The sequence below is a fragment of the Aphis gossypii genome, chromosome 3, assembly GCF_020184175.1.
Source record: "Aphis gossypii isolate Hap1 chromosome 3, ASM2018417v2, whole genome shotgun sequence".
In the NCBI taxonomy this organism is placed as follows: Eukaryota; Metazoa; Arthropoda; class Insecta; order Hemiptera; family Aphididae; genus Aphis; species Aphis gossypii.
This window is the reverse complement of record NC_065532.1, coordinates 39,437,317-39,451,816: the sequence shown is the minus strand read 5'-3', so window position 1 is coordinate 39,451,816 and position 14,500 is coordinate 39,437,317. Positions and strand designations below refer to the sequence as shown.

The 14,500-nt window shown below is 24.4% G+C and overlaps 1 protein-coding gene and 1 long non-coding RNA gene across 7 annotated transcripts in view; one reads left to right on the top strand and one right to left on the bottom strand.

The window, feature by feature from the left end:
* LOC114121493 (arrestin domain-containing protein 3-like) overlaps positions 1–14,500 on the bottom strand; it is an 82,011-nt gene that overhangs the window by 27,465 nt on the left and 40,046 nt on the right. For all 6 annotated transcript variants that reach the window (XR_007605199.1, XM_050204371.1, XM_050204369.1 and 3 more), the window contains one exon: positions 311–433. Coding sequence is in view for 5 of the 6 variants with exons in the window: in XM_050204371.1 (XP_050060328.1) it covers positions 311–433 (123 nt within the window). In the remaining variant the exon portion in view is untranslated. The remainder of the gene's footprint in view (positions 1–310; positions 434–14,500) is intronic.
* On the top strand, positions 403–9,107 carry LOC126551318 (uncharacterized). The gene is made up of 3 exons (XR_007605202.1): positions 403–536; positions 621–758; positions 8,965–9,107. It is a non-coding gene; the product is annotated as an uncharacterized LOC126551318 (long non-coding RNA).

Below are 14,500 nucleotides of genomic sequence, written 5' to 3'. Positions count from 1 at the left end.
TAATGTTGTAAATTATAAATTATCAATGTTATACATACAAGTATTAAAAAGTCCTTAACCTTGTACAATATATTTTAACATTGGCTAAATTTTCATTGTTTTTGAAGACAATTATGATGCTTTTAATATTTAAAAGAAAATATAACTTTAAACGTATTTGGAATACTTTTACAGTATTTCAAAGATATTATTCGAATTCATATTGAAAATACTATTTTTCATATCTATATATTTGAATATTTAATCCAAATACTTAAAAAAAATATTTCACCCAAGCCGGTTTATATATTTTACACGCGTATTTACAAACCTTTTCCGAAGATTAGCGATCGATTGTCGATGAAGTATTGATCGTCTTTTATAGCTGAACGATCTCCGCTAACCAACACTTGCCATTCTGCGTGGGCTTTGCCTCTGAGGACGATTCTAACCGCTGTGAATGACAAAAAAGCTTGTTATAATACTTTTAAATCCATAGGACCATAATCCAACAAATAAATTACTTTCAACGTTGTTATATACATTATACTATTATAGTATGTTTATAAATATTACCTTCAATATTATAGAAGGACGAATAATAATTTAATTAACTAAGTCGACTTTTTTTTTTTTTATAGATTTCACTAGTTATCTCCGCTGAATAGGTTACTATAACTCACTGGCGTCTAAACTAACTAGTTATAACTTATATGGAGTATAGACCTGTCCTTTTAAACGGATCATCCCGTACAACTATAACTAAGATGTGATTTCAGGTAAAATAATTTATACTATTTTATCTTATATTTAGGTACACTATACAGCACACAGAATATATATATACATATTACATAATATAATAAATTTCACTCATTATATTTTTATATTATAGTATTATTCTATGTATTTATATATAATATATACCTAATACGTACATTGCACTTTTTTATGGCATTCGAGACGGAAAATAGTTACATTTTTAACTCGGTGAATTTAATGCTATATTATATATGTTGTTGTCATTTCTGCGTAAGTAATACAGAAAACGTTTGCAGTATAATATTATATTATTTACGTCTATAATACACTTACAGAAAACGTACCTATATATACTAACAATGTGTTATCTGCAGAACACATTTCATTTTTTTCCATCCGTTCATTTCAAACGACATCGCCAGATTATCGTATTTTCTATAGTTTATTATTATCGTATACACATACGAATCTACTATAGGAAAATTTATCCGTTAAAAAAGCCTAAGAATTTTTATCTACTGTTACAATGGTTTTTTATTTGTTAAAATTATATTCATTACACTCGTATGTTTAAAAAATATCTTAATTATAGCTATAACTTAGGTTTTTGTTGGTTGGGAAATTAATTTGATTAACATTTTGAAAACTGTCTCTCATCAAAGTTACCATACTTGCTGCAGAGTAACACGATTACATGTAATGAAATCATAAAGTTTAAAAAAAAGTTGGTATAAAATATTTGGGTGGGTATCATATAAACAGGATGGGTTGCGTTATTTATATAAAAACTTTTGTACAGATAAATTTAGTTTAATGATTGAGAAGAGATATACGATATATATATCGTAACTATGCAAGGGAATCAGATAAAATGTTTTCTAAGCAATAAAGTTACTCGAGTGCATGAGTTTTTAGTCTACGGAAGGTAGAGATGAGAAACTTTTGACGATATCGTGTTAATTAATGATTTTACTGTTAACTGCAGAATACTATTTTAAATCTACTTGAATAATTAGAGACCCATATTAACAAGTTTATTTTTAAATTATCATTATAGGTATAGGTACGTTGGTTTGACTTGGTCATCATCATTTGCAATACTTAAAATATTACACGATGGTAATTTTATTTTACAATCATTACTATACATACAGGGCACATTGTGGTCCTGTCAGTGGCGTCTTTTCGGGGGGAGATTAGGGACATAATTACATATATTATATTTTAGACCTTTTTTTTAACTCATATCACTGAATTAGTTTGTATAAAAAGATTAAAAACATGTTTAATAAATTCTATAAAGGAGATAAATATTCCCTATTCATTAGGTAATGAGATATTTGTTGTATTTATTCATTGTTTAAATTTTGAATATTATTTTAATTCTAGTCTAGATTGAATGGGCTTCAAAAGCTTTAAATTCATAGCAACATAAGATTGGATGTTGAAGAAATTATTGACTAGGTTTTTTTAAAAAATCTAGAAGGCTACAATGGTTTTTTAAATGATAAATAAATAAATGATTCATTATTTAATTCATATTATTTAATATGTTATATATTATTATTGTAAGGTTTATGCACCTACTATAAACATATATAATTAGGGCTCGGATTTTAAAGCATAATATATTTCTTTTTTTGACATGTATATGTCTTATGGCTGGGGGTCATTCTGTTAATTTGTCCGACACTTAGAATGTTACCATTTGAGACGGCGATTGTTTATAGCAAATGGTTGTTATAACAACCGGTTGCTATGTAAAAATGTACAAAAAAAATAATAACAAAAAAAAAAAATATATTATATTATTAGTTTAATCTAACTATTTTTAACTTTTTTTAATTTTTTTATCTTTACTATTTTTTATTTTTTTTTTTATTTCAATACCAAATTGACATTGGCATTCTTATGTCAACTATATTCAGTAGAAACAAGACATATACATGTACTGATGTATCTGCATGTAGTGTAGATACTCTTTAGTTTTTTTATAAATGAGATAGAGATCTAATTTTTATACGTAAATCTGTTTCACGTCATTTTGATTCCAAATAAACCAATTTTGTTTTGCTTTTTTTTAAATTATTCCAACTGTGAATTTTTTATATGTTTATTATGCTATTGTAATAAAATAAAAATAACTAATAAGAAATGTAAAAACCCAGAATGCGGATTATTATATTAGATTATTATTGTTTTCGTTATCGGCTTGTTTATTAAATGCATTATAGGTCTTCATATAGCCTGTAGTACCTATACGGTCAGAATGCTTATAACATCGATATCGACCATTTAAAAATTTAAAATTTAGTGTTATAAATAATTTGAAACTTTTTGTATGAAATAGGCACTGATCATTTTAGTGGGTGTAGAGAGTTCGTTTTCTATGTATGAAAAGATTCTGTCAGACAATAGAGTCAGTTTCACTAGTGCAAATCTTAGGAAATACATGGTAATTTATTATGCTTTTTTAAATTTAAATACATTTTTTTTTCATTTTTTTTTCATGTTTATGACTAGTTCATATTAATTTTTGATCATGGTTTTTTGTGTGCTTATTATGCTTTAAAATCCGAGCCCTGTATATAATATATAATATTAAGTATGAAGTTATAATAATTTGATAGTATCTTCGTATAATTCAAGTGGAGGGAGAAAAACTATTTTAGTCATAATATCTCCCCTCTCAAATAAATTCTAAATACCGCTACTGGTCCTACGTAAAGTATTGGAAATGCTAATTTATAAAGAGTAAAAATATCGTCTAGACTAATGTCTATTGCATAATGTTTACTTTGATAATATTACGTCCTATTAGGACATCATATGACGAACTTAATTGCACATAACATATAAATATAATTCAATTGCAATGCGCGTATTAGACTGTGATTAATTAACTAGGTGTACATTAGTACGAAGTATGATTGAACCAATTTTTCATTTGATAATTAATTAATAGGTACCTACTGATTTTTAAAATTTTTAGTATATGTGTTTACATAAATAAATATTCTAAAAATAATATTTTCAAATACTTAGATATTATAATATGTCATTTAAAGAGAGTGCTATATCTACACAATCTTCTTTTTTTAGTGAGTACTATCTTTTTAACATCGATATATTTTTGAGTTGGCTACGACTATTTTTTCTGACCGATTTTACGTTACAGTAGGTACCCTGCATTGAAGCATAATAATATAATAATGTTACTATGGAAACCTCGTTGATAAAACTTTATTTTTAAATCATATGATTAAATTTTATTTATTCGAATTTTGTTTGCATTATATAGTAATTACATTATAATGGCTATATTATGATTGATGTACAAACATTACTAAGTATAATTATCCTTAATACGTACATAAAGTTTAATAACTCGAAACAACTTTACAATTTAAAAAAAAAAATAATATGCTTAACTGTTCATGTCAAAAAGACCCGCCGCTTTGAACAACATAAACACTAACATATACGATATGCTAATAAGCAAGACGATGCGATATTATATATCAACTCTCTGCAACATTCCTATATCTTCCCCATTATTATTATTATTATTATTATTTGTATATTGATACTCTATTGTTTTTGCGTATTATTATCATAATAGTGTGTTTAATTTATATTTTATAATATCTTTATATTTTCTTATGTGGCTAACGCTTTTATTATCATTTATTATTATTATTATTGTTGTTCAGAAATTATTCAAAAATTATGTTTTTTTTTTACTTCGAAGATCGATTTTTTTGTTTTCGGCTTGAAAATGCGGTAAAATTGATTATTGTGGCAGTGAGCTTTTATGCAATCATTATTTTATCATTTTGATTATTATTTACAAACAATTTGTTGAAATTTATTATAGTATTTGTTGCTAGCAACAAGTCCGTCAGTATAATTTATTCTAATTATTTTACACTATGAAATAACCTATACTACAAACCATCATTGTCACTGAGATACACTGAAATTGTCGATTCACGACTCGCGTTTCTTCAAAAACGTCTAACGGTTGAGATTAGGATTGGTGCCCAGTTCAATTATATTAAAAATCTAAGTATCTACAATATTATGGTCTTCATAAGAGATAAGTATATAAGTATCAAACTAACAGGGTAAAATTATTTAAAAATGTTTTGAAATATTCTGTATTTCTGTATTTTGTTTGATAGACAATTAATGTTTCATCAATAATAATAATTACTAATTTTTTTTCTTATAAATATGTATTTGTCGTTGAAATATATAATTCTACGGTAGATTTGAATTAACTGGTTAGAAGTTTATTAGGGGATATATACGTATTGAACAAATAACATAAATCCAACAAAAATAATTCAACATGTAATTTATTTTATCTTTATTATCGAAATATAGAAAGTACACCGATATAGATCATATTTTCAAACCCACCACTATAACGAAATGGTAAATGCTTTAATGGTGATAATTTTTGATTTTATACGTTTTCAAGTAATAGGTCTCTTTATACATTTTATACAATACTATATATTTAAAATTATTGTATTTATGAAGTTGTGCAGAGTTACATAATATAGATTTTTATCACTTTGTTCCAATACGAGTTTTAAATTTTTAATAATAAAAATGCACAATTACATTTTTTTCTTTGTATTCTTAATCAATACATTTATTTTCTTTAGATACTCATCTCAGGCTGTACAGTTAAAATAAAAGACTTACAATATTAAAATTAAAAGCTCATGTCTATCGCCACTCCAACTTTTTATATGTTTAAAAGAAAAAAAAATCTTGATTAAAAATGTGATGATTGAACTAACCTATTATAGTATTATATTATATTAGAGATAATTAATTTGACTAACTGAACATTTTTAAAATCTTAATTATTTTATCGCTCTTGGAAATAATTGAAAAAAACGGGAGTTTTTTGGTCTAAATCCAATAAATACATGCTATAGGCTTGATTTGGTATTAGGTATATTAAATATTTTAAAAATAAGCACTAATAATATTTAATACACATTTTAATTTATAGTTATTTTTAAATTATTCAGTATTTGAACAAACTTAAAAATCCTAAAAAAATAGTTATTAATAAATATATAAAACTATGGATCTCAATGAATATAAGCACGGTGAATTTTCATTAATATTTCTTGAATTACTAATTACTTAATATACTAAATACAAATATATTTTGATATCTTTTAATCTAATCAATAATAATATTTATTATACTAGTAGATCGCATAACACATATTATAGTTATAATATTGAATTATTTATTTGTAAAGTTTTCAAAAGTATATGTACGATGTATCGATATGAGCATTACTGCAATGTTATACATTTAGAGTTATTGAGATAGGTATCTTTATAATATGCAATACAAATATACAGTATACGCTTTAGTGTTCTAATATAATCTGTAAGTATTAAGTATATTATGTTAAATATTTATTTTCTTATTTTATACTAAGTATATTATTTGTAAATTGTGATGTACATATTTTGTATAATATTATTATTCAACAGTGGCACAAAGGTATTTTTTTATACAAATTGTATTATTTACTCATGTTTAAATTTCATTAATTGATATATATATATTTCAGTAAATCACAAACTTATTATATATACATTAAAATGTTATAATAGTTAGTAAAATACAATAATATATATATATATATATCAGATAGATAGTAGATATATAAAGATATATAGTAAAATAACTTGCAGTACATAATTAAAAAGCTAACAATTTAATTGAAATTAATAGGAATAAATCATTCAATATTTAAAGTATGAGGATAACTTGTGTAGTAGTGTGGCTTGTGGTAAATTAGCCTGCCACACCAACGTATACTTCTCTTTACATAGAATCTGTGTACTTGCTAAATATTAGCGAGAATACTTAATTTACAAAAAATGTTGAATATATCTACTATATTATTATATTGTTTGGTTATCATAAAGCATATAACGATGTACTGCAGTTGTTATGTTGTAGAAAATAGAATTGCTATTAAGTATGTGTCAAATGCAATAATTATTTGCATACATTATAAGTGTGTACCTACAATATATTGGATATTTAATTAATTTTATAACAATTAAAAACGTTGACATTTTAGATTAATAAAACTAAAATCACTGATCATTATAAATGTATAGAACAAGACGTAATAATCTATAAAATCATGTACGATTTACCTGTAGCAACTATTATTTATACGTTACGGTCTTTTAAATAAGTATAAAACGTGATCTAATTTTTCAACTGTTCTGTAATTTCCTCTGTTTCGATAAAATGTCTTTCACAATTTATTTCGTTTTCAGCTGTCGTAAGCGCATTATAATGAGCTTATTCGTATATCGTTTTAAAGCTATATGTACGAAAAGCTTCGTTGACGTAAGCATTATCTTAATTCATTTAAGTTAAAATTATTCATGATTTTTTTGCGATTTCTGAAATACCTATAATATTTTTTTTTTATAGACATTATAATTTTAAACTATAACTTAATACGAGATCGTGTTTAAAAAATACTTTAAACAGTGTAAATATCTATCTATGTAATACCAGTGACATGGAGTAGAGTGATCATATAATGAATATCACTGTACAAGAAGTACTTGAATATCGTTGTTAAACTTTACAAGTTTTAGATATTATTAATGCATTAATTCAATATATTCTGAATTGTTTTATATTATATACATCTGGAGTGATACCAAAACAGTGAAAATACTGTTTTTAATTACAAATAATCTACCATAATAGTTAATATTATATTACGTAATTAATTGTTAAGGTAGTAAAGTATTGTTAAAGTAGTAATTTTATTAAATAGGTTCTTGTAACAAGGTTGTTGTACCACTCGTATTTCGTACCTAAGTATTTTACTTAAGACTTAGTCGGGTTAGTCCAGAAAATATCAACATTTTTATTGATATTTTAAACGAACTGCAAGTATAATTTTAAAATCAAAACAAACAAGAACAAAAAATAAAGAAGCGTACAAAAAAATTGTCGTTAAAACTTTGCATTTGTTTGTTTGTTGAAAATGATAACTTTTGAGTTTGAGATTTAAACGTATAATGCTGCTGGTGTTATATAATAAAACAAATAACATACAAATTATAGAACATCAAATACTTAACCTATCCTTACCTAACATAAAAACTAGAGCAACTCAACTTTAACTGCAAGGTCTGGTTTCGGGGAAACTAATAAAAATGAAATATTGATTTTCAAATAAATGATGCAACACATACGTGTGCCTAGAATATCAACTAAGTATACATTTCACTAGATATTTAAATTTTTATGTAATATTTACTTTTATTTTAATTTTAATTTTAGACTAAACCGACCATGATGTGTATCTTATAATATAGTATGTGATTAAGTGAATGAATGTTTTAAGCTCGTGGTTAAAATATTCCGCGTTAAAACTGAACGTATAGCTATTATAATAAATTACTACACTTTATTTTAAAGATTTCTGATTAAAGTCAATTTATTAGTTCTAAATTAAAAAAAAAAAACTGTGTGTACCTTCTAGATGATTAGATAAAATTCTCAATCCAAATGGTTGGTTTAATCGTCATATTTAATTACAAGTAATATAATATTTAAATTATATCAGTTATTGTTTAATTGCTAAAAAAAAAAAATAATAATAAAGGTTTATAGGTACGTTTAACGTCATAAAAGTATAAACACATCATTTATTTTTAAGTAGGACATTTTCGTCAGTCGTACACATATTATAATAATATTAAATTATTGATATTACATACTTCATCTATCTTATATTATAAATAACTATGATTGAATATTAGTTGTTATAAAATAAAAAGTAAGTAATTGGTATAAACAATTAAAAATGCTTACAAATATTTTATTCGCAATAAAGGTAAAGCAAAACATAATAATATATAATTAACGACAAATTATACGTACTTTTATAGTTTGCTATAGGTATTATACAATGTATGACAAACTAAGAATGACTCTGTTTTATGCATTATAATGTATTTAATTATATTCAAATTATTTCTTCAGCAAAAAAAAAAAAAAAAAACTAAATCGTATATTATATACAATTCTATTTATTCATAGTATAACATAAACTGATAGCAGTAAACTGTTGTTTTTTTATTACAAAAAGATATTTATAATTTTATTAAAGTTGTATTCCAATTCAATATATTTTATAGGCACCGAATTAATATAAAACCTTAACACGTGGAACTATATTATATCAAGGAGAAGTGTCAGTGAAAACATAAAAAAGAAAGTCATGGTGACGTTATTGCAGCCTCACTTGATAAATAGTAGGTACACAATCTTATAAATTGTCTTTCGTCGTAAGAACATACAGTGATTTTCAATTTCCGGATGAAGGTAAACTAAGTGATGTTTTTACTTGAACACCCTTTTGGATATTTTTTTAAAATAAATATAAGCACTTAAAGAAACGATTTAGTATGTTTGAAAAAGAATATAATTACTATACATTATAAAACTAAAATATATCTATAATACATTGTAATGATATCAAAAAAGACAAATCATGAATTTGTTCAATTTTAAAAAAGATTAGGTATTTGTTTCATAGAATTTTGTTTTGTAAGTTTTTTTTCGTGGTAACTTTTAAAACTGTATTATGAAATTAAAAAAAATAATAATAACGTTTTAAAAAATGTTCAGCATAGATCAACTCCAAGATTGGATTACATTATAATTAACATTATAACCGATTTAGTTATAGACCAAACAGTCTAATCGCAACAGTTATATGAGTAAAATTTTTTATTTTTGTTAGCTATTTTATTATATACTATTATATGCCTACTATAAAATTTATATAATTTTCCATGGATTTGTAATTTATTTTATCAATTTTCAAAATAAAATATGTGTAATGGTTTATTTGACGGCCTCGTAGAGAGTGTGTTTAATGAGATCAGAAAACCAGATAATGTTATTATGCAAAACAATATTTAAAATTGTAATGATGACAAAAAATATGGTACTATTTAATCTTAAATCAAGGTTACTGAATTCTCCCACACGTGCCCTCATTACTGTAAAAAGTCTATTTTGTCTGAACATAAAATATAAAAATATCGCCAAGTTGAAATTAAATTTAAAAAAAAAGTTGTTTTATTTCTACAAACATTGCTTGAGTGATATAATGTAAATGTGGTATACAAATTGTATAATACATTTCATACGGAATAAAATAATATAGATTTTTTTTTTAAATCCTAATTTTTAATTCTAAGAGGAAAAAAAATTAAAATAATATTACTGTTTGTATAGAATAATTTTTAACTATATTATACACGTTTTAATGCTTTTCTATAAATACATAAGTACCAGAGTGATTTATAGGTTTTCAATGTATGAGATAAAATTTATTTTTATTAAAAAAAAAATAATAAAAATATTATAGAATAATATAATAGTTTATAACAAAATGTTCCCAACCCATAAAAAAAAATGTCGAATGAACATAATTTATTTTGACACCAGAATTAAAATATTTCATTTCGGTATCAGATAGTAGCCCAAAAAACCATTTGCTACATAATAGTTATTTTGATAGTTAATCTGTTTTGATATTATGCATATTACACAAAGTTTATAGGTAGGTACTTTGTATAAACCGTTCATATGTTTGGAAAATTAATTTATTTGACAAATCTAAAAGGTATACGATACAATAGTACGAACGCCTGAGGTAATTTAGAAATTATAACTAAACCGAGATAAAAAGTTTTATAATAACACAATAATATACTATAATATAAGTAAGAACACAAGTAAATAATATATAATTTTAAGTAAATTGACCTACTCCTGATCTACTTAAATCTGCAAATGAATACACACATAATATCTTATCGCTGACATTACAAATTAATTTCAAAGTAGCTGTTTTCGTAATAACATAAGTGACATAATATTATAAGTACGCAACGCATGGGTATTCAATTTCTAACAAGGGGCCAAGTTAAATTACTACAATTGATTACATATTAAATCTTTACCATTAGCTACAATAAGTCGACAAAGTTATTGAATTATCTATACTTCTTTGGAAAACATCATTAAAATATGTTAATTCTTATGTAAGTCCAATAAAATAATACCGATAATTAAAATGTTTATTTATACAATTATTGATAGTTTATGTGCTCATAATACATTTATAAATATGTACTCATCTGCTTATATAATATATGGGGAGCTGCATTATGAGAAGATGCTAATTTTATATTATACTCCGGCTAAAAATATGCTAGATTCGGCCCTGTGCATGTATACTGCAAATTAATTAAATTTCTATTGGTATATTTAATTAATAATATTATGGCATAAGCTGCTATAATAGCTGATATAAAAATAACATTTTCAAATGTAATGTTTTCAGCAAAAATTAATTCAACCTATTACCGTATTATTAATATTTCCAACAGTAAAATAAATTACTCAAGAATATAAATTAATATATTAATTAACATAGCTGACCACCTGTCTTCACTGAATTATTTTTCTTAAGCAATAACTAATTACTGATGATATACTATAGGACAGCTATCTAATTTTCTGTTATTTCTAAATTTTTGAAAATATTTCAATAAAATTGTGATAGTATATAACGTTAGGAATATTAATTTTTTTTATCCTTTGTATTGCTTTCTATCTGAAGTTTTTTTTATGTCTGTTTGAGTTTCGTTATTTTAAGTTATATTTATAAATTTCAATAAAAAAAATAATACTTAAGAAACAATTAATAGACGAAACAACTGTCAATTCACAAAGTATTTCAGTCACTTATAGAATAAATCAGTGTACTTTTATACTTTATATTTGATAAAATTGAATTATGTTTAACGAGAAAGTATAATATACAGAAATCTTATTAGCGATCGGAGGTAATTATCAGGATTAATAGTGCACTATTCTTCGATTTGTCGTTTATTATTATTAAAAAAAGCATCATATAGTGCGGTATTATTTATTATAATATTATGATTTTTTATTTACAGTTATATTTAATGTTATATAAAATAGTTTATCTTTAATAACTTAATATAATTAAGAGCCATGTTATATTATGCCATTGATTAACTAAGTATATACATTGTCTTTTTATAATGTACTATGTTTTTAAAATAGGTACTTTTTAATTTCGATAAAAGCTAAATTTGGCCACACCTACTCACTAATTCAACTGAATGGTAAGAGAACGATCGATTTACCTTCCAAAAATCTGTTCCTATTAGACATACCATTGAAAAATGTAATTTTAACTTAAAGGAACACAAAACACAAAAAATAAGTATTTTTTATTTGAAAGAGGCAAAGAGCGTTCAATTCTAAGACAAATTGTACAGGTCAAACGTTTCTCTTCACATTATTCAATGAATTATGAGGAATTGAAAAAAAGACACTTATCTTCATTGGTCTTTGCTCATCGTGATTGCCTCTATTTTATACGCGTAAAAGTTCATCGCTTCATACAAACGATTTACTAACCTAAAAATTTTATTTTTGAAATTTATTTTACGTATCAATGTGTATTATAATGTGTTGAAGACAGCAAAAGTATCATAATTTCAGTACAATGTTTAGTATTTTAAGTATCTGTTTTAAGACGTTTAATATTTAAAAAAAACTTTATCGTGTTCAATACATGAAATCCAACATTTATACGTAAAATAAATTTCAATGATAAAATATTTAGTTTAGTAAATCTTTATATGAAGCGATCAACTTTTACACGTACAAGATAGGCAATATTACGATAAACCAAGCATAATGACGTCAGGTGGCTATTCTAAATTTCTTAATATTTCTTAAAGTAATCATTTTTTTTTTAAATTGGATTTTCACCAAATCACTGCCTATAGCCACGGCTAAAATAATTTAACATTTTGAAAAAATCAAAGAAAAATTGTTTTCATGTCGTGTGTTCCTTTTAGTTTAATAAAATAAGTCTTATTCTATACTTTCGAGTAATTTTATTTTTAACTACCCAATTAATTATGTAATTTGTATTGCATTACTATTATTTTATATTGTTTATTTATTTATTTAGCAACTAATAATTATATTTTGTGACACACAAGATGAGCTGATAAATTATGAAAATAAAATAAAAATACGTCCTGAATACTTATAAAGGCACACAAAAACAGGCGAGAGAACGCCAGGAACGTTCATCATCGCGTTTATAAAAAATGTGTACACCAAAAACTACTCGTATTTTGGTATTCAAAACGACACTACGTCATCTTATGATTATAGTATTAGAAAATAAAAATGTTCATGAATATAAAATTAATCACGCAAGTATTTACCGTTTGTTGGTTTTTCGGGTTGCACGGCCGGCAAGAGCTTTGTGAGAATGGAAAGGATGAGGAGTACAAACTGAACTATTCAAATTTTTCTTCCGCGCTGTTTGTAAAGGGCAAAATATATATTATGTATAGTGTTAACGGTCGTTATGTGCAAACATCATAAAATAAACACTGTGAATACACTTAGACATGTATAACCTACCTACCAGTGAGGAAAATTTATAAATGTACAATAAAAAAGTGCTCGGTTTTTCATAGTAACTTTTTTTCTTTATAATTTCCATTTCATGGAAGTGATTTATGAATTTTAAACTAATACTAAGCAACTATCATTAAGCTAAGTATCGTCCAATTATTAACCACTATCTACTTTAGATGCATGTTTGAAAGTGACACGATAGATAATAATTCACATTTCTTCCAATTTTAAGTCACTACATGAAGGGGAACCAAAGAGTTAGGTTAGGTTACTTTAACCCAAAAATTGATAATACAATGATTATGATTAATACGTTGTTTGATTACCCTCGAATTTTTGTGCAAAAGACAACGTATTAATCGTTTTCCATAGAATCAAACTTAACCTTCCATTTTTCTACTTATTATACTTATATTTTTTTAAAGACGAAAAGGTCTTCTTTTTATTTTTTAAGTACACCACTCTTATATACGTACAAAATACACTTAAAATATTTAATTTCGTGTATATATACTGTGCACTATAGTTTTTTAAACTGTTATCGTTTTTTGATAAATATTAAATATACAAAGAAATATATAGATAGTAGATAAACTATATGATTTTGGGGTGAATGAAATATATTTTTAAAATAAATATTACAATAAAATATAAAACTTAACAATTTTTAACAATTATAATGGTTAAATTGTTATTTTACGTTTTTTTTCCTGGACAAACCACTATGCATTTAAAATATAAATATATATTGTATTTTAATATTATATAAATAGATGATCAAAAAAAACATAATATTTAATAAACCTATTGTGTTAGTTAAATTAAAATAAATACATTCCTTGTGGTGAATATTCATCAATTTTATGGAGCATAAACCGTTTCATTTTTTCCATTCTATTAACAACAGTCCAATGGCCGACATCAGTAAGCTTTTATATAAAGTTACGTAAAATATTATATAAGTACACGTACATACAAACTGATTTAGAGTCGGCAAATATGGAATTACATTAAATTATATTGTTGTCGTAATTAATTGTATAATATTATGTTTATAAAAAAAAAAGGTTTTGTACAGCATAGTGTTACAAGAAATCGAATTAAGGTAACGAAGTGGCCTTAGAGTTGACATTATATTTAGGATCTAATATTTTGGTACATTTGTGTCATAAGTTAATAGAA